Below are 23,998 nucleotides of genomic sequence, written 5' to 3'. Positions count from 1 at the left end.
TTGGTTCAGTTTACCAAAATGAGTTTTTTGAACACTCAATTGACTTAAATGACAGGAAACTTGATTCACTTCATCAAATAGTTATTTCAAACTCACTTGAATGGTTAGTTGAATTATCAGTAGTATTCTCAGATTGGTCGGCTCATGTAATCAGATTGGGTACTGTCAGTTCTGCACTGGGAGGAGTATATAGATACTATGATTTTATATGGGTATATGTTACAGAATATTATATTATTATTACATTTTTGCTAGACATTGTCTGCCAGTAATGTGGCAATATATACAAAAGAGTTGGCATAAAATAGTTTGACCAAGTTGTAAAAGAAGTGATTAAAAAAAATTGATCACGGCTCGGACATGGCCACTGACTCATTAAATAAACCATAAACACTGTTCATCCTGTTTTAATGGACCTGAAAAGATGAATCTATGAAGCTACGGAGAAACGAAACATGTTAATGAACCATAAAACCATAAAAGCCTTTATGAGCAATGTGATTAAATATTTTTAGACTTACCTGCTGTTCAGCCAGGCAAGGCAGTGACCCAGATCTGCACATCACCCCCCATCACAGGCCCCCATACGCGCACACACACACAGGCCCTCATACACACACGTATACACACACACACACACAGCCCCAGTTGGGGTAATTAGTATGCGATCTCTGCAGGGAAAACATCCTGCATCAGAGGGGAATATAAGAGAAGCGGCTTGAGAAAACAACTGTAAGGCTTTTTTTTCTGTATAATTAAGACATGAAGAATGTCTGTACAAAAATGCTTTTATGGAATAAAAAATATTCAAAAGGCAGGAATCATTGTGTCTTTTTTTAAACTTATTTTTATTGTATACTGTATATGTCTGTTGATATATTGTAAAGTATTTTAGTCAGAGTGCTTAAATTATCATTATTATGCAAGGATGCTTTTTAGCCTACAGGTATGGACATATTCCCTAGATAAATATTTTTCTATCCTAATTTAAGCACTAACGTTATAATTGCCATTTAAGTGGTTTTCATTTCAAAGTCAAAGTCAAAGTCAAAGTGGTTTTTATTGTCATTTCAGCTATATACAGAGTACACAGTGAAACGAAACAACGTTCCTCCAGGGACCATGGTGCACATAAACACAGTGTAGACAGAACAATAGTGCAACAGTACAAAAGTGCAGACAGACAATACAACACAATACAGACAAAGAATAATAAATAACAAGACAGTGTGCAAATTATGCAGTGTGCAAAAAAGACCAGTGAGGTAGTAATTACCTCTATTACACAGTGTGCAATAGAGTCCAGTGAGGTAGTAGGGTTTTTAGTGCTTTCCATTTTCTGGGGTAAGTTGGGTAAGAGTGTGTGTGCATGTACAGAAAAACCATCAGTTCAGTCTCTGCAGTTGAGGAGTCTGATGGCTTGGGGGTAGAAGCTGTTGCAGAATCTGGTCGTGCTGGACCGGATGCTGCGGTACCTTCTTCCCGAAGGCAGGAGGGAGAACAGTTCGTGTGAGGGATGAGTGGGGTCATTCACAATGCTGGTTGCTTTGCGGATGCTGCGGGTGGTGTAAATGTCCGTGATGGAGGGGAGAGAGACGCCGATGATCCTCTCAGCTGTCCTCACAATACGCTGGAGGGTCTTGCGGTCAGAGACGGTGCAGGTCCCAAACCAGGCAGTGATGCAGCTGCTCAGGATGCTCTCAATGGTCCCTCTATAGAAGAGTGTGAGGATGGGTGGAGGGAGACGGGCCTTTCTCAGCTTCCGGAGGAAGTAGAGACGCTGCTGGGCTTTCTTGGCTGTAGAGCTGGTGTTCAGGGTCCAGGTGAGGTTATCTGCTAAGTGGACACCAAGGAACTTGGTGCTCTTAACAATCTCCACAGAGGACCCGTCGATGTTGAGTGGAGAGTGGGTGTGTTGTGCTCTCCTGAAGTCAACAACCATTTCCTTTGTCTTGTCCACATTCAGGTGAAGGTTGTTGACTGTACACCAGTCTGTCAGCCGCTGCACCTCCTCTCTGTATGCTGACTCGTCGCCTTTGGTGATGAGACCCAGCACGGTTGTATCATCAGCGAACTTGACTTCCAGGCAGTTGCTATGTGTGTACCAGGTGGTTGCTGTGGAGTCACTAGGTAATTACTATGGTGTTGCTAGGTAGGTAAAATAGTGTTGCTAGATGGTTGATATGCTATAAAAGGTAGTGGCTGTGGGTTTGCTAGGTAGTTACTATGGTGTTGCTTGGTGGTTGAAAATGTGTTGCTGGATTGTTGCTTTGGTATCCCAGGGGTGTTTGCCCATGGTTATGCCATATTGCTAATATGGGGTGTAGGTAATTGATATGCAGGTGCTTGGTGGTTGTTAAGAAGTTGCTCTGTGGTTTCAATGATAGTCCAGATGGTTGATATGACGTTGTTTGGTGGCTGCAATTGTGTTACTAAATAGTTACTTAATGGACACGATAGTGTTTTAGGGTGGTTGGTATCTGTAGGGTAGGGTGGCTGATTACTATGATTGATCAAATATTGATTTCTGAGCTCTTAAAACTTTATGAAATGAACTTGTTTTCTTTGCATTATTTGAGGTCTGAAAGCTCTGCATTTTTTTGTTATTTCAGCCATTTCTAATTTTCTGAAAATAAATGCTCTAAATAGCAATATTTGTATTTGGAATTTGGGAGAAATGTTGTCTGTAGTTTATAGTATAAAACAGCAATGCTCATTATACTCAAACATAAACCTATAAACAGCAAAATCAGAGAAACTGATTCAGAAACTGAAGTGGTCTCTCGTTCTTTTCCAGAGTTGTATGTTATGTATGTCATTGTAATCTAAAATTATATACTATTTTATTTTTGTATTATTTATTATTTTTTTTGCGTCTTGGGTTAATCGGTTTTGGCTTCGACTTTAGCTTTCCTTTGCTCTTTCTAAAGAAATGCAACGTGCGAGTGGAGAATCGCAGATCTTCAAATCATCTCTTTCTCCAAACTCGCTGTTTAGATAATCTATAGATCACAGATTTACAACACAGGCTTCCTTATTAAAGATCCAGCTCGGCTTTCATGGACTCAGCTTAATGACTAAACATAGGGATTTGCATTAAATATATTTATATAGTGATATATATTTCAGTTAACAAGAGTTTTTTATTCAATAATTAGTTAATGTTTTAATAAAAAGTAAAATAGTGTAAGCGAGCATTTGCGTGGACACCTATAGGGGGTCCTGAGAGGCTGCATTACCGCGGAGCATTGTGGGATCGGTCTTTCCTCCCCGGACTCGGATCCTCCAGCATGGGTAGGAGCTTCAGTGTCTCTTAAAACCTCTTAAATTCGCTGTTTTAGGCTTAAATCAGCGCGCAGGACCGAATGTTTAAATTTATAACAGTCTTATTGAGGTGTATTTGTGGGTAAATCGGGTTCGTGATACGAGATTTCGGTGTTTTGTTGTATTTAAAAGCGTCGCGGCAACGTGGAGAGAAGCAGCGCCATGTTAAAGAGTAGCGAGGCGAGACCGCGGCTCCTCCGGGCCAGCAGAAACCAAACCCAGAAATACAAATTTGCCTCCCTGATATAGACATTAAAATTTAGTAATAACAGCGGGTTTATATCGTTTAAAGGACTGTCAGTGTTTAGATATAACTTGGAGTGTGTGAGCTCCTCTGGAAAGCCCGCATTAACTACCAAACCAATAGCGTTCACTGGGTAATCTAGTTTAGCTGGTGGCTGCTAGGTCTGGACGATATGGCAAAAAAAAAAAAAAAATCTATATTGCGATATTTCTAAATTTATGTTAATAAAATGTTATTCCGTTACCAATGTGATCAATATAAAACCCACCATTGTACTGTACGGTAGTGACCTGTACACAAAAAGATGTTCCCACAATGCGCAATAAATTGTGTGTGATAGCAATATACTTAAATACCTACAAAGTCATTAGAGTTTGTTTTAACTAATTTTATTTTTGCCACATACTTCAGAATCAGGGTTTTGATGAGTTACAGTTAAGAAAATATTAAAAATTCTGTTCAATGTTATGTCTATGGCTGCATTTAATGACAGATGTAGTAGTTAGTAGACGTATTGCTGATTATTGTTTTTTTTTTTTTTTTTTTTTTAATTAGTCGCAATTATTTTTTATGCTCATCATTTGTTTTTCCTATTAGTGAGGGTTATGATCCACTTCTTTTTTTTTATTGCATAGCTAGAAGTTTAGGGCCCTAAACCGATTTTGCTAGATGTAAGTTGATAGTTAATGTACCTTTCTTATTAATTAAAAAATTACAAAGCAAATTATAGGTGACATTTACAAATGCTGGGTATTCAGCAATTCTGTTCATGCAAATATCTGAATTTTATATATCACAGTTAAACCATCTTTTGATATTTTATATTAAGATCTTTTGTAAGGTGTATGTTTTTTTTGTAATGTTACTGGTAGGGATATGTATAAACGTGTGTGTATAAGTAATGATTTAGGGCCATATTGCCCACTTTACTGTACATTAACTGTTTTCTCATAGTGGGGATTTTTTTTTTATTGGTTTCAGTCATTTCTTTTTATTTATCGATAGTTGTTTCCCAATTTTGTGTGTTTCTTATGTTGAGATCAGTGGTTTACTGCTGTTTCAGTAGTTTATACTCCTTTACATGTTTACACTATATAATGCACAAAAACCTGAAGGTAGCATTGTTTGTATAGGCTATATTGAGAGTATGCATTATGCAGATTTGTTTCCTGTCTAGAATGAATTGATTTTAATCATTTAGGTGGGAGATTTTTACTGGTGTTGATCTTTATGATCCTTAGACCATCTTCATCTCAACAACTTACTGATTATAACACATGATTATGCTTGTGTGTAAGAAACCCAGACAAGACTATTTAATAATTCTAGTTCTTGCTATTTTAAGAGCAATTTTAAGGCATTCTCTTCTTATTTGTAGCATCAACAGCAATCTGTATAGGTAGACTTCTCACTGTTTAGATTCCAATTAGAAATTATTTAGTACCACAATTTAATTTATTCTGTTTTTTCAGGCAAGTGTCGTGGACTTCGTACCGCCAGAAAGCTGCGGGACCACCGCCGTGAGCAGAAATGGCACGATAAACAGTACAAGAAGGCCAATCTGGGCACCGCCCTGAAGGCTAACCCCTTCGGAGGAGCTTCACACGCCAAAGGAATTGTCCTTGAGAAAGTGTAAGTTGATGATTTGATGATAAAGCTGATGTTGTTGATGTGATTCTTGATGTCTGATGTTTAAAGTCTCTTTATTTTATTTGTTCACCTCTCTGCAGTGGTGTTGAAGCCAAGCAGCCTAACTCTGCTATTAGGAAGTGCGTCAGGGTCCAGCTGATCAAGAACGGCAAGAAGATTACCGCTTTCGTGCCCAACGACGGTTGCCTGAACTTCATTGAGGTAAATATATTTGTTTTGGATTTATTGTCAGTAATACTGAATATGATACGCTGCTGTTTTCTAGATTTTCACTGCTTTGTTTTCTCTTCTCTTTTTAGGAAAACGATGAAGTTCTGGTGGCAGGGTTTGGTCGTAAAGGCCATGCCGTCGGTGATATCCCTGGTGTGCGTTTCAAGGTGGTGAAGGTGGCCAACGTTTCCCTCCTGGCCCTCTACAAAGGCAAGAAGGAGAGACCTAGGTCATAAATACATGCCCAGTACACAATAAATGACAATTTTTCAAAACATCAACTGTATTGCCTTGTTTTGTTTTTAAAAAGCTTTGTTTTTAAAGTACCTGGCATTTACAACATAAATATTCATGGCTTGCACAGTACAGATGAATTGGACTATGTTGTTTACATGACTTTGAATAATCTGATAACTGCAGTAATCTGATTTCGGAACAGTTTTAAGTATTTAAACACGCACCTATAGTCAGAACTTAAATTGTGTGTTGTTGTGGTTTTGGCTCTTGAAAACGTTATATGCTAGTGCATCTCAAATTTAGAATCTCAATAAAAAGTTACTTACATTTTGTTCAAAATGTGATTTCATTTTCCAGCAGGACTTGGCACACTGCCAAAAGTACAAGAAAAAAAGTACTTTTTTTAACAACAATTTTCTTCTTGCCACTCATCCATAAAGTACAGATACGTGGAGTGCAATACTATAGTTTTCCTGTGGACAGTTTCTCACCTGAGCTGTGGATCTCTGCAGCTCCTCCAGAGTGACCATGGGCTTCTTTGTTGCTTCTCTGATGATAGATTGAACAGTGCTTCTTAGGATGCTGAAAGCTTGGGATGTTTTTATAGTCTAACCCGGCTTTAAACTTTTTCAGTCACAGAACAGCTGTATTTATTTATACTGAGACAAAATTAACTAATTGACAGTGACTTTTGAAGACCGTTGATTGCACTGGATTTGATTTAGGGGTTTTAGAGTGAAGGGGGATGAATATTTGGGTCATCACACTCAAATTTTGAAAACCATGTTTGGCATTTTCATTCCACTTTACAATTATGTGCTTCTTTGTGTTGGTCTGTCACTTAAAATATCAATAAAAACCCTTTAAGTTTGTGGTTGCAAGGTGACAGAATATGGAAACGTTCCAAGGGGTATGAATAATAGTGTTTATTGCTCTTTACCTTTATACTGACTTTGTCCTACTATAAAAACATGAATGCTTATTTTATCATAAGAACTAATTTAACCATTTAAAATATTTCAGCAATAAAGTTATTTTTTTAATGAAGTTTATTATTTTTTTAATTATAAATGCATTATTACAAATTTAACACTTGCTAAAGAGAATTAACTGCCCACAGCACCGTTAAATAATTTTTCAAGTTACTTAACCTGCTCAGTCACCTGGAAGGGTTGCCATGTTGTCTGTTGATCCCTTGAGTCTATACCTAATCGATTGATAAAAATTGATAAATTATAGCATTTCTCTAATCCACTGTGCAAATATTGGAGGATTGCAGTCTTTCCGTTTAACCAGAATTTGTCTTTTTGCTGCTAACGTGGAATAAAGTTAAGATTCTGTCCACTAAAAAACAGTCCAGACTGTTCGATTAGTGAAACGACACGCAGCACATTCAGACGTGTGGCTGCAGAAGTTGGCTGCCCTCCCCTGCTGTTGTGTGAAGCCAACTGACCGCAATAGCCCCTGCTGTGCTTCATTACAGAGTCCAGACGGGGCTGTGTCGGCTTTAAACGCCGAGCCAGAACAGAGCCGGTTTAATAATAGAAATCAACCGTGTGGGATTGAGGACACAATTGTGGCATGAATTTATGAATTCATGAATTTTTTGGGTTCTTTGATTTGTCTGCCCATGTATTTCATTTATTTTCACTGCAGGTTTATGAGAAGTGTTGAAAAAATTTGACCTCAAGCTGCCAAATTTGTACAGTTCTAGTTCTAGTTTTATATACACATCTGGACAAAAGAAATAAGAAACCATTTAATGATGTTTTTCGTTGATTTTACCAATCAAGAGGAAGGTGGATGATCACAAACCATCAAACCAAACTGAACTACTTGAATTTTTGCACCAGGAGTAAAGGCATAAAGTTATCCAAAAGCAGTGTGTAAGACTGGTGGAGGAGAACATGATGCCAAGATGCATAGAAAAACTGTGATTAAAAACCAGGGTTATTCCACCAAATATTGATTTCTGAACTCTTTCTGAACTTTATGAATATGAACTTTTCTTTGCATTATTTGAGGTCTGAAAGCTCTGCATCTTGTTTGTTATTTCAGCCATTTCTCATTTTATCTAGCATATATCTATAAATAGCAAAATCAGAGAAACTGATTCAGAAACTGAAGTGATCTCTTCATTTTTTCCAGAGCTGTAGGTTACATTTCTGTGGGATCAAAGAGCCACTAAACCCTAAAACATATATATTTTTCCCATTAATAGCTGAAATGTGTTCCTTTGAAGTAATTAAACATACCAGACCTGCTTAAAATTGTAATAATTTTTTCCTAAACTTTAAAAAAAATGCTTTTATTGTGGTACAGTAATTTCTGCCTCTGCAGCACTGCTACGTCTTAGGTTCAACTGTGCTATAGGTGAGAATTATCTTTCCGCATCACATTATGCAGATCAGTCAATCAATAACACCAATAATACCGCCCCCCTGCTGACGTCCAATAATCTGCGTTTCAACGCTATCAGAGGCACGCTGCTGCTGCTTCTGCTGCAGCTCAGCCAATCAGCCAATCTCCCTCCTGCCACACCTCTAAACCCATACATCACTCAGTGCCCAAGTTCGCTGCACTGTACTTAAAAATGATATTACATGATCCTAAAATTTCTTGGGTAACTGGTTACAACAAAACTTTTGAGTTCAATGAATTTTCTCTGATTTACAGTGTAGGTTTGAGCATTAACTTCAGGAAGTGAATGTTCACTTACAGTAGATCTGTAGATTTACACACTGTTCTCTCTACACACTGTTATTTATGTTTGTTCTCATTGACTTTTTAATATTATTCACCATCGTAAAGATGATGTTGCAGTTATTAGGTCCTGTTCAGCTGGACTGTGCTCAGATTTTTGGGTCTGCTGTTTCGTGGGCAGCTGCTCCTGTTTCTGGAACATTACCCATTAGGTGCACATGGGTGTGAAAAGGCAGTCATGTGCTCGATTGCTTTCGTCTGCACTTTGAACATTAAAAGCCGTGATTTTCCTACGGACTGCCAGTGCTTTCTCTATTTCACAGTATACGGGCCACCAAACATCAAAGCACTGGCTGATCTTTGCCAGGGGACAATATATATATATATATATATATATATATATATATATATATATATATATATATATATATATATAACCACATTAAGACCATTTAATCCAATTATACACTGTTCTGGGTAAAGTTTTACTGTTTTTTTTTTTATCAGCACCAGCCAACTTATCCACAAAAATTATTCCACACTCTGAATACTTATGTTATGTTTTCCAATTTAATGCCTATTGAGGCCAACACTTCAGTAAGCAGTTATGTGATGTACAGTACCAGTTAAGCGTGTGCACACATCTCCTCTCTTTCAAAGTGTTTCTCTTATTTTTTAAGATTGTTTACATAGTAAACTTTATATTGATTATAATATTAAAGCTATACAGGAACACATCGGAATATGTTTAGTACTTAAGATTCTTCTAAGTATCACATTTATCTTTGAGGACAGATCTGCAGACTCTTGGTAATATTTTAATCTCTGTATCTTCACGAGGGAGAGTCACCTGGAATAGTTTTCTCAGCGTCTTGAAGGAAGGAGTTCCTGGAGGTGCTGAACAATAGCATCCCAATTAAATCACCTCAAATCACCAACTCAGTTCATCAGGTTTAGATCAGGAGATTAATGTGGAGGACTAACACTTTTTTTTTTACTGTTTACTACATAATTCCATATATGTCCCTTTAATGATTTTATATCGTTAATATTAATCTACAATGAAGAAAGTAAATTAAACAAAGAAAAAAAGAAAAACAATGAATGAAAAAAGCAAGCCCAAACCTTTGGCTTTCACTGTATGTATGAAGCTACAGTGGACATTTAAATAATAATGATAATGTATAATATTTTTTATTATTTGTGTAGGAGAGTCCCAATTATTCAACACCTTAAAATAAATAAATTTTAACAATAACCAATGCCTGTAAGACAATGTTTATTAAAGATTGATTAAAGGTTGTTTTTCCATCATCAACATTAGAACATGTAATGCAAACCAAAAATTACAAAAAGTTTGTTCAATATTCTTTTCTATCAGGGCATCTAATAGTTTTAAAGCACTGTTAATTGTAACTTCTGAGAGAAATTATGTATCTAATCTATGAAGATGCATCCTGAAGGTAAAAATGTAATCATAATAATTCATTTTTTAAGTCCAAATTTGTGTATGGCACAGAATTCACACACATTTTACTACTGAATTATTTTTTAAACATACAGCTCTGGAAGAAAATAATGAGTTTCTTTGATTTTACCAAATTAAAAAAACGTCTGGAATATAAGAGGAAGAGGAAGATGGATGATCACAAGCCATCAAACCACCAAACTGAGCTGCTTGAGTTTTTGCACCAGGAGTAAAGCAGCATAAAGTTATCCAAAAGCAGTGTGTAAGACTGGTGGAGGAGAACATGATGCCAAGATTCATAAAATTGAAAATGTGATTAAAAACTATCAGGGTTATTCCACCCAATATTGATTTCTGAACTCTTAAAACTACTTTATGAATATGAACTGCAAATGAATGCTCTAAATGACGATGTTCTATTTGGAATTTGGAAGTTTATAGAATAAAACGACAATGCTTAAAATCAGAGAAACTGATTCAGAATAATTTAAAAAAAATGGAGCCGCTTTGATTTAGCTAGTGCATGATGCAAGACCCAGCAGAGACTCTGTTAAAGAACGGTGTGTACAGAGGTGTAGAAGGGTTGAAAAAGACAAATGAAATGGTGGAGTGTAAGAGGATTCCCTGGAGATTAGAGCGGGAACACAGGGGGGTAAGATAAAAAAATGATGAGAAATGTTATACGGGCTGGTTGGAGACCAGAGCGATGGCCTAGTTTGACCTGAACCATAATTCAATCATCTCCTCACAGCTGGAGTCCATATTTCAGCGCTTTTTACTCCCTCACCAAAACATCCTGGAGCGGTAGCATATGGTATTAACCTACTTCACACAATGAGATTGTGCTTCTGCTCTCTCAGACCGCAGGAACCTGTCCTAACTGTGTCAACTGTGGGTCAGGCTTTTATTTGAGGCCCTGTATCGCCGTATCTTAGGAGGCTGGCGTTTTGGCCGGGAAACTACCGTATTTTACTGCTCATTCCCGCCGCCCTCACGTATTAGTATTTTCCCGTAAATTTTCCGGTTTCTATTTAAAAAACATTATTAGTAGGAGACAGGCGCAGTGCGAATGGGAAATCTCTTAACCAATCATGGAGCTGGATCAAAAAGAAAGTCCCGCCTTTCAGAAAAACAGCCAATCAGCTTGCTGGTTTTGCGGCAGGAGCAGGAGGGTCAGTTGTTAGAATTTGTTCAAATCTCAAATATTGTTGTGTAATTTATTGTTTTGGAAGGGTTGAAAAGATGGTTGAGCTGGAGAGAGAGGAAATATATATTTGAATATATCTGGTCCATGTCTTTATCTCTATTTGTAAAAGCTCATGATACTATTTTTAGGTCACCAACAGTCATTTTGCAGAATTTGTGCACCCTTTGTTCAATTTTAAATCCATTAAATAAAACAATATGAAGTAAATTAAAAAGTGAAGACTTTTATGTAAATATATATATATATATATATATATATATATATATATATATATATATATATATATATATATATATATATATATATATATATATATATATAAGGGTTTTATTTAGGCTGTAGTAAAGGAATTACATATGTCCACAACATTTCAGTGTCAACAAAGGTAGACCTATCAGATTCTGATCATCTAATTGTACTTTGTAAGTGTTTCACAGGTGGTTATTTTAGATTTCTTGTAAACCTGTCTTAAAATGTAAGGCATCAGAAAATTTCCCTTATTTTTAAATCTAAAACTTGACAGGTTTTACAGAGAAATCCTGTTTTACTATAAATACATCTTATATATATATATATATATATATATATATATATATATATATATATATATATATATATATATATATATATATATTTTTTGCTTCAAACTGGGTCTGCAGTTCAAGGTAGAGCATTTATTCATCCAGGTGCCAAAAAAGTGTTTTCCACATGCAGTACATTTGGGATTGCCATCTAGTGGTCAGAAGGTGTAAAACTCATGGCCTTTCAGACGTTCAAATGGCATTTCAACCGTCTGTCCATCTACTCATCTACTGCATCGAGATTCTTTACTCCAGAGGTGCCTAATCATGACTGACAGCACTCTGACAGCTCTGTCCACCCAACCCAATCATTAACCCATCCATTAATTTATCCAATCCCCCTCCACTGACCTTCACCCAGCTGCCCAGAGTTCCTGACCTTACAGCTCTGGACAAAAAAAAACAAAAAACTAAGAGACCACTCCAGTTTCTGAATCAGTTTTTCTCTGATTTTGCCGTTTATAGGTTTATGTTTGAGTAAAATGATCATTGTTGTTTTATTCTATAAACTAAAGACAACATTTATCCTAAATTCCAAATAAGAATATTGTCATTTAGAGCATTTATTTGCAGAAAATGAGAAATGGCTGAAATAACAACAAAAAAAAAAAAGATGCAGAGCTTTCAGACCTCAAATAATGCAAAGAAAACAACAAGTTCATATTTAAAAAGTGTTAAGAGTTCAGAAATCAATATTTGCTGGAATAACCCTGGTTTTTAATCACAGGTTTTTTTTGTATGCATCTTGGCATCATGTTCTCCTCCACCAGTCTTACACACTGCTTTTGGATAACTTTGTGCTGCTTTACTCCTGGTGCAAGAAATCCAAGCAGTTCAGCTTTGTTTGATTTTTAAGTGGTCTCTTATTATTATTATAATTTTTTTTCCAGAGCTGTATAAGACCAATTGGCACTTTTGGCAATGTCATCTGCTGGTGTGTGTTTTATCAAGTCCAAAGTCAGTGCAGTGATTTCACACAAAATCTTACTTTTATGGAGATGGGGATTTCATTTTCCAGCAGGACTGCCAGCAGGACTACCCACACTGCCAAAAGTACCAAATACCAGTGGTTAGCTGGTCTACAAGTCTACAATTGATCAACCTGACCAATCTTGACCAACCTGGTTGACCAAGATGATTTTGCACCAGGAGTGGCATTAAGGTATCCAAAAGCAGTGTGTAAGACTGGTGGAGGAGAACATGATGTCAAGATGCATAAAAACTGTGATTTATTTAAAAACCAGGGTTATTCCACCAAATATTGATTTCTGAACTCTTATATATTGATTATGAACTTGTTTTCTTTGCATTATTTGAGGTCTTTTTGCAAATAAATGCTCTAAATGAAAATATTTATATTTAAAATTTTTGAAAATATTGTCTGTAGTTTAAAGAATAAAACAAAAATGTTCCTTTTACTCAAATATAAACCTATAAAGAGCAAAATCAGAGAAACTGATTCAGAAACTGGAGTGGTCTCTGTGTACTGGTAGTATCTCAGCTAACCCTGCTAGGTGGAGTAAACTGGAGCAGCCTTTACACTCACACAGTGTAACTTAATCATTCCTGGGAGACGGGAGACGGGATCACTGGGCCAGGTCTACGCTTGGTGGCCTTGGTCAGTCCCATGATCAGATATTTATAGCAGAGCCACAACATAAATAACTGCTCCTCCAGCTCAGAAGAAGACAGTCAACCCCCAAACCATGCTGAGGGTCATCACAGCACAGGAGCTGCTTTAGTAACCTGTAACACAAACATTCGTCATCAGGGATCACCAGCGCTGACAGCTGTATGAAGCAGGTGAGTAACAGTTCTGTTAATGCAAAGAATTCAAGTGTCTCGTAAAGACGTTTATCATGGGTGCAGGATGAAGAAGCTCAGTGGAGCTGAAGCATGATGGCTGAAGGAGGACACTTGTTTACTGTTGGGGAGAATTTGTTTAATACCCATGTAGGGCAACATTATTAACATATAATTACAATGGTATTGATATACACTATTAAAGTGATACAACAGTGATGATAGAAAAATGGCCAATTTTCCACATTTATTTTCTTGCATATTGTTTAATGCAATTACAAACTGTATTTCAACAATAACAATTTGGGTAAAATGGGGAAAAACAATTTATTTTACAATTTTTTACAAACTGCATTTCAACATCAGAAATTGGGGTAAAATGGGGTAAAACTACTTTTCTTTAACCTACACGATTTTAGGGTGAAAAAATGCAGAATTGCAAAATGCAAAGAAAAAAGTAATATAAAGGTAAAGATAATTAAGTATACAATACAAAAACTGAAACAAACAGATAAATATGAAAATTTATAAACAGAGGTATAAAATCTAATCAGAGAGTAAGAGTATAGAATTAACATTAAAATATAAAAATGGCCAATTTTTACATTTATTTTCTTGCATATATTCTATTGCAATTAAAAACTGCATTCCAAAAACAGAAATTAGGTCAAAATTACTAAAACATTTTGTAACTTATATCTTACAGTTTTAATTAAAATAGCCATATTAAGTTGTTGAAAAAATGCTGTAAAAATGTATAGAGAGAGAGAGAGAGAGAGAGAGAGAGAGAGAGAGACTTGTCCTAAGATATTCCTCTTTAAATAATAAAATAAAATTTAGGTAAAGTAGAAACTGAGAAGATAAGTAACAATGTTTTTTTTTTTTCATTAAATTTGCAGATTAATAGGAGCCACATGACTTGAAGTTGAGTGGCATCAATTCAGGCTGACCTTGTGATTCTTTGACATTCACTGCAGAAGGTGTTTCAGAGTTAGGAAGACTGATTTTTCAGTTTTGGCTCCAATTTGAGGCACCATCATGGACTTTGAGGCTTCAGGGGAGCTTTTGGATGAGGACGTGGCAACCCAGTACATGATAGAGCAGAGCATTCTACCAAATGAGAAGCAGATTGCTTTTAAGGAGATCTTTTCTGAAGATAAATGCAGGTAGGCTTTGTTTATGACTGTGTTTTGAATGAGTTGTGTAATGAGTTGAGTAAGAATGTGTAAACCGATCAAGCATAATATATACATAACATAATGGGTATAGAAAAAAGGAGGTGGTCATAATGTTATGCATGATCGTTGTGCATGAGACATAATTTTAGAATTGATTGATTGATTCAATGAAAACTCAAAAATCAGTGTCTCAGAAAATTAGAATATTATATAAGACCAATTGATCATTTTGGCAGTACTGTGGGCAGTGTGCCAAATCCTGCTGGAAAATGAAATCCACATCTCCATAAAAGTTGTCAGTAGCAGAGGGAAGCTGTAAGATATGAAGTGCTGTAAGATTTAGTGGGAAAACAAAACTGCACTGACTTTAGACTTGATAATAAAACACAGTGGATCAACACCAGCAGATGACATGTCTCTCCAAACCATCTAATTACTGAAATAAAGTAACATTTCAATGATATTCTGTTTTTTTAGACGCATTAATATGTCTAAACAATGGTAAATGTTTGTTTATAGAATATTACACACCAGTCCAGAAAGGGACAAAATCTCCAGTGCCATCAATCGAGGTAAAATTGATGCATTTTTGGGAAAAAGTGTGATTTTACAATAAATGTTCATATTATTTACTCTTCTGATTGAGATTTGTGTTGCTGTTTAAATGTCAGGTGATGAGGCAGCGCTCCGTAAACTCGCCGTTCATAAGGATGCTTTCTCTGAGGAGGACAATACAGGGCAGATTCCCTTACACGAGGCCGCCGCGCAGAACAACCAGTTCATCCTGGAGATCACCTTCAAAGGTCTGGAGTGATGTCACCTGTTCTGTCACTATCTCTGCTTGGCAGTCTGTAAGGAGTGAAGCTCATGTTCAAAGTCATTGGTGTCAGGATTATAAAATTGTTGTTATTGCAAATATGCAAAATGCCATTACATGAATTTGATGCCCAACATAGTTGCAATTTTTTATACTGTGAACCACCCACAGTCTCTATATATTACACATCTATTACTCTTTCCAAAAAACACCTTAATAATCAATTATATTATACAATTAATTATTAATTTTGTATAATATTAATTATACAAAATAACAGTAAGAATGACAAAGTCCTAAAACGCCTTAGTGCACTTTACAAGCTTATATAAAGACTATGCTTCTAACATTAGTTTTAAAACAAGTAATGAAAAAACATGACTTTTTGAAGAACGAAACCCCATAAAAATAATAAGCATTCTCAGATTTTTTATATGAATATTGCAAATCAAAACCCATGAAAATAATATACATTCTCAGATTGTTTTGTGAATATTAGTAAAAACATAAAAATCTTAATTACAGATTTCACATTTGTTTATATAACAAAACCCATAAAGACCTACATAACAACTTAAAAAAAAAATAGAAAAATAATAAAAACAGTTATCTATTTATTTGTTGTTTAATTTTTAATATAAAAAGAACAGTTATATTATATTAACTCATCCAAAATATGTAGTAAAGTATTAGGAAGTAGGAGAAAAATAATACTCCAGTAGATACAGATACAGTATTTTAGTACTTAAGTACAGTAGTAGTGAAGTAAAAATAATAATCCAGTAGATACAGATATAGTATTTTAGTATTTAAGTACAGTAGTGTAGTAAAAACAATACTCCAGTAGATACAGATACAGTATTTTAGTACTTAAGTACAGTAGTGAAGTAAAAATAATACTCCAGTAGATACAGATATAGTATTTTAGTATTTAAGTACAGTAGTTAAGTAGTTCTACCTTACTTACATCTCTGTTAATATGTTATTTTCAAGCTTTAAATTGTATTTTAAATTGTATTTTTCTGTCAATTGGTTCCTGTGTTCCTCCAGCTGTATTATTTTGCTTTATCACAGAATCTCCCACAGACGCTAAATACAATAAAACTCATCGGGGTAAGACTCCCCTCTTCCTGGCTGTGGAGAAGGGTCTGTTGGATAATGCCTGCTACCTGCTGGATAACGGGAGCAGTCCGGACTGCCTGGACGGAGAGGAGGACACGCCTCTAATGCTTGGTATACTGAGTTAATTTAAAGATAAAAAAAATCTATATTTATATATTATACTAATACTAATACGTTTTTTTGCAAAATGACTAATGTTATTAGCACAGAGAGGCCAATAAACAATGTATGCAAAAAAATCTTCCTTTAAGACACTGTTTCTCAGCCAAGACCATAAAAGCTCATTGTTTTAAAGTGATAGTTTTAGTTGAGTATCATTTTTTAGTAAATTAAAAAATATTATATATATGTAATTATTTATATTTAGAAATAATATTATTTCTCAAATGGTGGTATATATAGCTGTTTTTAAATAATTTGTTTCTATTTTTTTCCCAATTTTTTCCCAATTTAGCTAGATTAACTGTCTTACCTATTCAGCTCAAATTATACCCATGATATCCCAAACAACTAGTGATTCCACAACACAAGGAGGAGGGTGAAGACTAACTAGCACACGCCTCCTCCAATACATATGAAGTCAGACTCCGCCTCTTTTTGAGTAGCATCACAGCGCTAAAGCTTGGAGGAAAGCGCAGCGACTCGGTTCTGATACATCAGCTCACGGTTGCCTGTGAGTGATGAAGGGAAAGAGCACAATCTGCTGTACCCAACCAGAGAGAATAAGGCGAATTGTGCTCTTTCAGGGCTTCGGCTGATGATGGCAAGGTGCATGTCCAGGATTCGAATCAGCGATTAGACCGCTGGACCACTCTTAAATGCCTCCCACTGCAAAATGTAACTTAAATTTCACTTTTTTTTTTTACTTTTTTTCTGTTGTTTCACTTCCTGTGTCCTGATGTTTCCAAAGCTATACGAAACAACCACTATGACATGGTGAAGCTCCTACTGTTTTATAACGTCCGTGTGAACCAGGAGGGGGCTAACCGCAGGACAGCCCTGCACGAGGCTGCCCGCCTGGGCCTGACTGACTTTGTGAACTTGCTGCTGAAGTCAGGAGCTTATGCTGACCCCAGAAGTGCCTATGGCCTCACCCCGCTGGCCCTGGCTGCACAGGCTGGACACCTGGAGATAGTGCAGGCCCTGCTCCGCAAAGGTGAGAAACTGACTATCTGTACTAATCTGTACTGTAAACACAAACTATAGACATCACAGAGTTTTTAGCTGCGTTCCAAAGTCTCGACTACAGCCAATTAGGGCTGCATTTCTTGGCCACTAAATTATATAAAGCTGTTCTAAAGTGAAGGGCCCTTTGTGTTCAGCCAAAACATGCAGAGGATGCAACTGACGTATCCTTCACGGCCTTAGATTACCCACAGTTCACCGTGCATGTACAGTGTGAAGGAGAGAAATAAAAAATAAAAAACAGAACCAGGAAAAAATGGCTGGTGAAAAAATTAAGATTCAGAACAGAGCTTGTTTTAAAACGAGTGAAAATGATTTTATTTACTACTAAGTTCAGAATGTAGTCAGATTACTTCTTATTTATGCATAAATATGGATTAAATCTCATAAGTAAGTCGCTATAGTATTTCTCTGTGGTTTCCAGGGTGTTGCTATGCAGTTGCTGCGTGAGTGCTATGCAGAGGTGGAAAAAGTACTAAAAAATTGAGTAAAAGTACCTTTACTTTGCTAAAATTAAACTCTAATATAAAAGTAAAAAAGTACTCAATTTAAAATGTACTTTGAGTAAAAGTTACATAGTTACTTTTTTTTATTTGAAGTAAAAAAGTACAACAATCATGAATTAAATCGTTTTTAATGAACTGTTATTCCACACAATAATTTGGACCTTTCAGGCAGTATTTGTTCAGACCACCCCATAAAACATTTTCAAGAACCAGTCTGTGGTTTCTAGGTTGTTGCACCCTGGCAGCATCTATGTAAATATACAATTAAAACAGTACATTAATGTATCAGATAATTTCGATTTACCTCTCAGCCCTGTCTGAGTGTAATACTATTACTGTATTACTGTATGTAAAGCAGCTGTGTTTGATCTGTAGGGGCGGATGTGATGTCACAGGCTCAGGACAGTGCTACTATCCTCTTTGAGGCGTCTGCATCCGGAAACTCTAATGTGATTTCTCTGCTGCTGGAGTACGGAGCTGACGCTAACATACCAAAACACACCGGCCACCTCCCCATCCACAGAGTGGCACACCGCGGACATGTGAAGTAAAGACCTGTCACAGTTAATATATAACATTATATATACAGCTCTGAAAAAATAAAGAGGCCACTTCAGTTTCTGAATCAGTTTCTCTGATTTTGCTATTTATAGGTTTATGTTTGAGTAAAATGAACATTGTTGTTTTATTTTATAAACTACAGACAACATTTCTCCTAAATTCCAAATAAAAATATTGTCAATCAGAGCATTTATTTGCAAAAAATGAGAAATGGCTGAAATAACAAAAAAGATGCATGCATCGTGGCATCATGTTCTCCTCCACTAGTCTTACACACTGCTTTTGGACAACTTTATGCCACTCCTGGTGCAAAAAAATCAAGCATTTCATCTTGGTTTGGTAACTTGTAATACATCCATCTTCCTCTTGAATTTGGTAAAATCAAAGAAACTCATTTTGCTAAGGTGCTGCTGGGTTGTTGCTAAGTGTTGCCAGGTGATTGCTATGGTGGTGCTATGTCATTGCTAAGGTGTTTAGCACGTTGCTATGAAAGCATAGGTAGTTGCCATGGTGTTTGGCGAGTTGTTATAATATCGTAGGTGGTTGCTATAATGCCTTTAGGTGTTACTAACTATGTTGCTATGGTAATGATAAGTCGATGCTTAGATGCTGCTAGGCTGTTGCCATGGTGTCCAAGGCGCTCGCTAAGTGGCTGCTAGGTGGATACTATGGTGTTGCTAGCTGGTTGATGCAGTAATGGTTATTGAGCAGTTTGCTAAGTTTCCTATGTACAGTAATTGCTGTGGTATTTCTTGGTGGTTTTAGGAGGTTGCTGTGGTATCCCAAGTTTTTGAGAGGGCAGTTGCTTAGGAATTTTAAGTTTCTAAGGTGCTCCATGTGGTTGATATTGCAATTGCTACATACAAGAATTGATGGTTTCTAGGGTGGTTTCTGGGGTGTTGCTATGCAGTTGCTTTGATATTAGTGTGAAGTGGCTGCTAAAGTGTTGCTGTATTGCTATTTCATTGCTGGGGTATTTCAAGTGGTTGCAAAGGTGTTGTTGAGTGGTTGCTAACGTCTTGCTAGGGTATTCCAATAGATGTAAACAGCTGTACTTTTCCTTTATTAGAGCTCTGTCTCTCCTGATCCCGGTAACCACCTGGGAGGCCGTGGATGACAGTGGGATGAGTCCTCTCCACTCTGCGGCCGCTGGAGGACACATCCAGTGCCTGGAGATGTTGCTGAACGCCGGCTACGACCCCAACTTCATGCTGTACTCCTGGGTGCGCCGCAACTACGACGACCAGCGCAAGTCGGCCCTGTACTTCGCCGTCTGTAACGAGGACCTGCGCTCCACCAGGTTGCTGCTGGAGGCCGGAGCCATGCCCAACCAGGACCCAGTCAAGTGCCTGCAGGTGGCGCTGCGCCTGGGCAACTATGAACTGATAGACACTTTACTGAGGTACGGCGCCAACGTCAACTACTACTGCAGGGTGAACACCACCCATTTCCCCTCCGCCCTGCAGTACGCTCTGAAGGATGAGCTTCTGCTGAGGATGCTCTTCAACTACGGGTATGACGTGCACCGCTGCTTCGACTGCCAGTACGGAGATGAGTCCCACGTGCCGGCCGATTATGAGGGCTGGTCCCCTTCTGTCATCAAGGACAACTTGGTGAGAGTTACAATACTGCTAGACCAGCACTGATGAATGATTCAGGACCTGTTCTAAATGTTTCAAAAACTGCTACAAATGATTCAGTATCTACTATAAATGATTCTGAAACTGCTGTAGGCAATTCAGTATCTATTACAAATTTCTTAGTATTTCCTATAAATGATTCAGGATCTGCTCTAAATGTTTTAAAAACTGCTACAAATGATTCAGTAACTGCTGTAAGCGATTCAGTATCTATTACAAATGATTCAGTATCTACTATAAATGATTCAGTAACTGCTGTAAGCGATTCAGTATCTATTGCAAATGATTCAGTATCTACTATAAATGATTCAGAAACTGCTGTAAGCGATTCAGTATCTATTACTAATGATTCAGTATCTACTATAAATGATTCAGTAACTGCTGTAAGCGATTCAGTATCTATTACAAATTTCTTAGTATTTCCTATAAATGATTCAGGATCTGCTCTAAATGTTTTAAAAACTGCTACAAATGATTCAGTAACTGCTGTAAGCGATTCAGTATCTATTACAAATGATTCAGTATCTACTATAAATGATTCAGTAACTGCTGTAAGCGATTCAGTATCTATTACTAATGATTCAGTATCTACTATAAATGATTCAGTAACTGCTGTAAGCGATTCAGTATCTATTACAAATATCTTAGTATTTCCTATAAATGATTCAGGATTTGCTCTAAATGTTTAAAAAACTGCTACAAATGATTCTGTACCTATTATAAATAATTCCGTAACTGCTGTAGGCAAGGGCGTAGGAGCAGGTTTGATATTGGGGGGGACACATTTGCCAATATGAACCCAAGCCCACCCTATAGTTTCTTAGAACAACATTTGTGGAAATTACTTTTAATCACAAATAATAATTTTGTAAAACCAGCAAGCTGATTGGCTGTTTGTGCTGAGAGGCGGGACTTAATACCTGAACCGGCTCCGTGATTGGTCCGGTCTGTCTCCTCATTAATAGTACAGCTGATCTGAGCGAAACGATATAATTTTTGGGGGGGACAAATCCACCTGTTTCCAATATTGGGTGGGACATGTCCCACCCATCCCCCCCGGTTCCTACGCCAATGGCTGTAGGTGATTAAGTATCCATTAGAAATGATTCAGTATCTACTATAAATGTCTTGGAATTTTCTATAAATGATTTAGGATCTGCTCTAATTTTTTTAAAACTGCTACAAATGATTCTATATTTACTATGAAGGATTACATAACTGCTCTGTCCATTAGAAATGATTCAGTATCTACTATAAATGATTTCGTTACTGCTGTAAGTGATTCAGTATCCATTAGAAATGTTTTAAAAACGGCTAAAAATGATTTAGTATCTACTATAAATCATTCTGCAAATGCTGTGATTCATTATCTATTACAAATGATTCAGGATCTGCTTTAAATGTTTTAAAAACTGCTACAAATGATTCTTTATCTAGTATGAATGATTCCGTAACTGCTGTAAGTGATTCTGTGTCAACTATAAATGTATCAGTTTGTACTATAAATGATTTCCTATATGCTCTGGAGCTTTCAAAAATGGCTACAAATGCTACACATGGTTCAGTAGATGCTGTAAATAATTTAGTATCTATTACAAGTTTATTACAGTTTCTACTACAAATGGATCAGTATCTACTATCTACAATTCAGTAGCTGCTATAATTGATTAAAAAACTGCTATAAATTATTCAGTATCTATTACAAATACTATTTTAAATATTTCCATATCTATTACATATGATTCAGTATCTACTATAGAAGATTCAGTATCTACCACAAATGTATCATAAACTATTCACCAACTACTATAAATGATTCAGTATCTGCTCTAAATGTTTGAAAACCTGATACAAATGATTCAGTATCTCCTATAAATGATTCACTGTCTGCTGTAAATGACTCAGAAACTGATATTAATAATTAATTAAAAATGATTTAGTATCTAAGAGACACCATTAAGTACCTACTACAAACTTTCAGTACTGAAAATGATTCACTAACTGCTGTAAATGATTCATCAGTGTATGCATAGCCCACATACAAGTCTTTAAGGTGAAGAGTGTTTTAGTGTCTGCATTGCATATTGTCATATTTCCAGGTGAAACCCAATAACAGGTGGTATCTGAGGATTTACAGATTATTGTTTTCTTTTGCTTGTTTTTTTTTTTTTTACTCTGCAGTTCTGTGAGGTGATCACTGTCTACTGGCTGAAGCATCTGGCCGGAAACATTGTGCGCATGATGTTGGATTATGTCGACCATGTCATGTTCTGCTGCAAACTGAAGGCGGCCCTGATGGAGCAGAAACAGTGGCCAGAGATCTGTAGGATTCAAGGTGAGTAGAAAGAGAGTTATTTCTATCCCATGACTTTTGGCATGTCGAGGTGTTTACACTGGTCTTATTACAAAGCCAAAGTGACAAAAATGTACAGATACAAATGAGTTGTACTGTATATAATGACTGTTTCAGAGAACGCCCGCTGCTTGCAGCACCTGTGCCGGCTGAAGATCAGGAGCTGTCTGGGCCGCCTGCGCCTCAGGGCTCCCGTCTTTATGAGCTTCCTGCCTCTGCCAAACCGGCTGAAGGACTATATCTTATACAAAGAGTACGACCTCTATGGCCAGAAGTGTCAAGGTCAGTCTAAGTGACATGAGTGGCTTCAGCTCTGGTCACAATTAACAGTGTCAGGCAGGAACTGCTTTCTGTTCTTTGCCTTAGTGGATTAGCCTATCAACTGCTATTAATCATCATGGGGCAGTTTCCCAGACATGGAATAAGTCTAGTCTTGGACTAGTCTTGGATTTTCCAATAAAAGGACTAGGCTCAGTACCTGTCTGGGAAACTGCCTCCTTTTTTTTGAGTGCTGCACACAAATCTTTATGTAACAAATTGTTACAGAGCTTTTTGTTAAATTAATAATGACAAACATGTATGTATTTGTATGTTTTGTACTCCAAGTTGATTATCTGTAATTATATCTAGGTAATTCTAGAAAATTCATTATTCATTCTTTTGCAGATTAATAAAAAATCTTATAATTTGTAATGTCTCTTTGTCTGTTAATTCATTGCTATAATTTTCGATAATGGAACATGGAGTCTATGATCATCATTTGCACTGATCTCACCTAACTCCAGAACATCTACAGTATGCATTACACTGTACCACCCTTTACACTGCTGTATAACACTGGAGCTACACTGTGTGGCCAAAAGTATTGGAACACTTGCTTATTCAATCTTGCTTCTAAAATCAAGGGTTTTAAAAATAGTGTTCATCCCATTTTGTTGGAGTAACTGTCTGTTCTGTCCATGTAAGGCTTTGTAGTAGATTGTAGAGCATTGCTATGAGGATTTGATTGTATTCAAGGACAAGAATGAGCATTAGTGAGGTCACTATTGGTTTATCCTCTGATCCATCACACCAAGAACATGGCAGACGTATGTAGCCTAGTATGAAGATGATCCGTGCAGAGACTCAAGAGAACTCCAGACAAACATCCAACTTAAGAGGAAGACAGATGATCAAAAGCCATCAAACCAAACTGAAGTGCTTGAAATT

At 36.7% G+C, this 23,998-nt stretch overlaps 2 protein-coding genes across 2 annotated transcripts; both read left to right on the top strand.

Moving 5' to 3' along the window:
* The first annotated feature begins 3,186 nt into the window (after positions 1-3,186).
* Positions 3,187-5,705, top strand: rps23 (ribosomal protein S23). Its single transcript, XM_007251476.4, has 4 exons — positions 3,187-3,294; positions 5,041-5,200; positions 5,299-5,419; positions 5,518-5,705. The coding sequence occupies exons 1-4, from the start codon at positions 3,291-3,293 to the stop codon at positions 5,662-5,664; spliced, it is 432 nt and encodes a 143-aa protein (XP_007251538.1). The 5' UTR covers positions 3,187-3,290; the 3' UTR covers positions 5,665-5,705.
* A 7,585-nt stretch (positions 5,706-13,290) lies between these two features.
* On the top strand, positions 13,291-23,482 carry asb14a (ankyrin repeat and SOCS box containing 14a). The gene is made up of 10 exons (XM_007251533.4): positions 13,291-13,427; positions 14,327-14,593; positions 15,125-15,177; positions 15,277-15,408; positions 16,497-16,655; positions 17,455-17,700; positions 18,611-18,782; positions 19,866-20,409; positions 22,618-22,771; positions 22,907-23,482. The coding sequence occupies exons 2-10, from the start codon at positions 14,466-14,468 to the stop codon at positions 23,083-23,085; spliced, it is 1,767 nt and encodes a 588-aa protein (XP_007251595.3). The 5' UTR covers positions 13,291-13,427; positions 14,327-14,465; the 3' UTR covers positions 23,086-23,482.
* Positions 23,483-23,998: the final 516 nt, after the last annotated feature.

This window comes from Astyanax mexicanus, chromosome 24 (genome assembly GCF_023375975.1).
Source record: "Astyanax mexicanus isolate ESR-SI-001 chromosome 24, AstMex3_surface, whole genome shotgun sequence".
NCBI lineage: Eukaryota > Metazoa > Chordata > Actinopteri > Characiformes > Acestrorhamphidae > Astyanax > Astyanax mexicanus.
Note: the sequence above shows the minus strand (reverse complement) of the source record. Positions and strands in the feature narration are given on the sequence as shown.

Excerpts from the sequence above, each read along its gene's own strand:
- rps23 (XM_007251476.4), top strand. Across the intron at positions 5,201-5,298 it reads GGAATTGTCCTTGAGAAAGT|TGGTGTTGAAGCCAAGCAGC; the intron begins GTAAGTTGATGA and ends ACCTCTCTGCAG. Across the intron at positions 5,420-5,517 it reads GTTGCCTGAACTTCATTGAG|GAAAACGATGAAGTTCTGGT; the intron begins GTAAATATATTT and ends TTCTCTTTTTAG.
- asb14a (XM_007251533.4), top strand. The coding sequence starts at position 14,466 with ATGGACTTTGAGGCTTCAGGGGAGCTTTTGGATGAGGACGTGGCAACC. Across the intron at positions 14,594-15,124 it reads TTTTCTGAAGATAAATGCAG|AATATTACACACCAGTCCAG; the intron begins GTAGGCTTTGTT and ends GTTTGTTTATAG. Across the intron at positions 20,410-22,617 it reads CTGTCATCAAGGACAACTTG|TTCTGTGAGGTGATCACTGT; the intron begins GTGAGAGTTACA and ends TTTACTCTGCAG.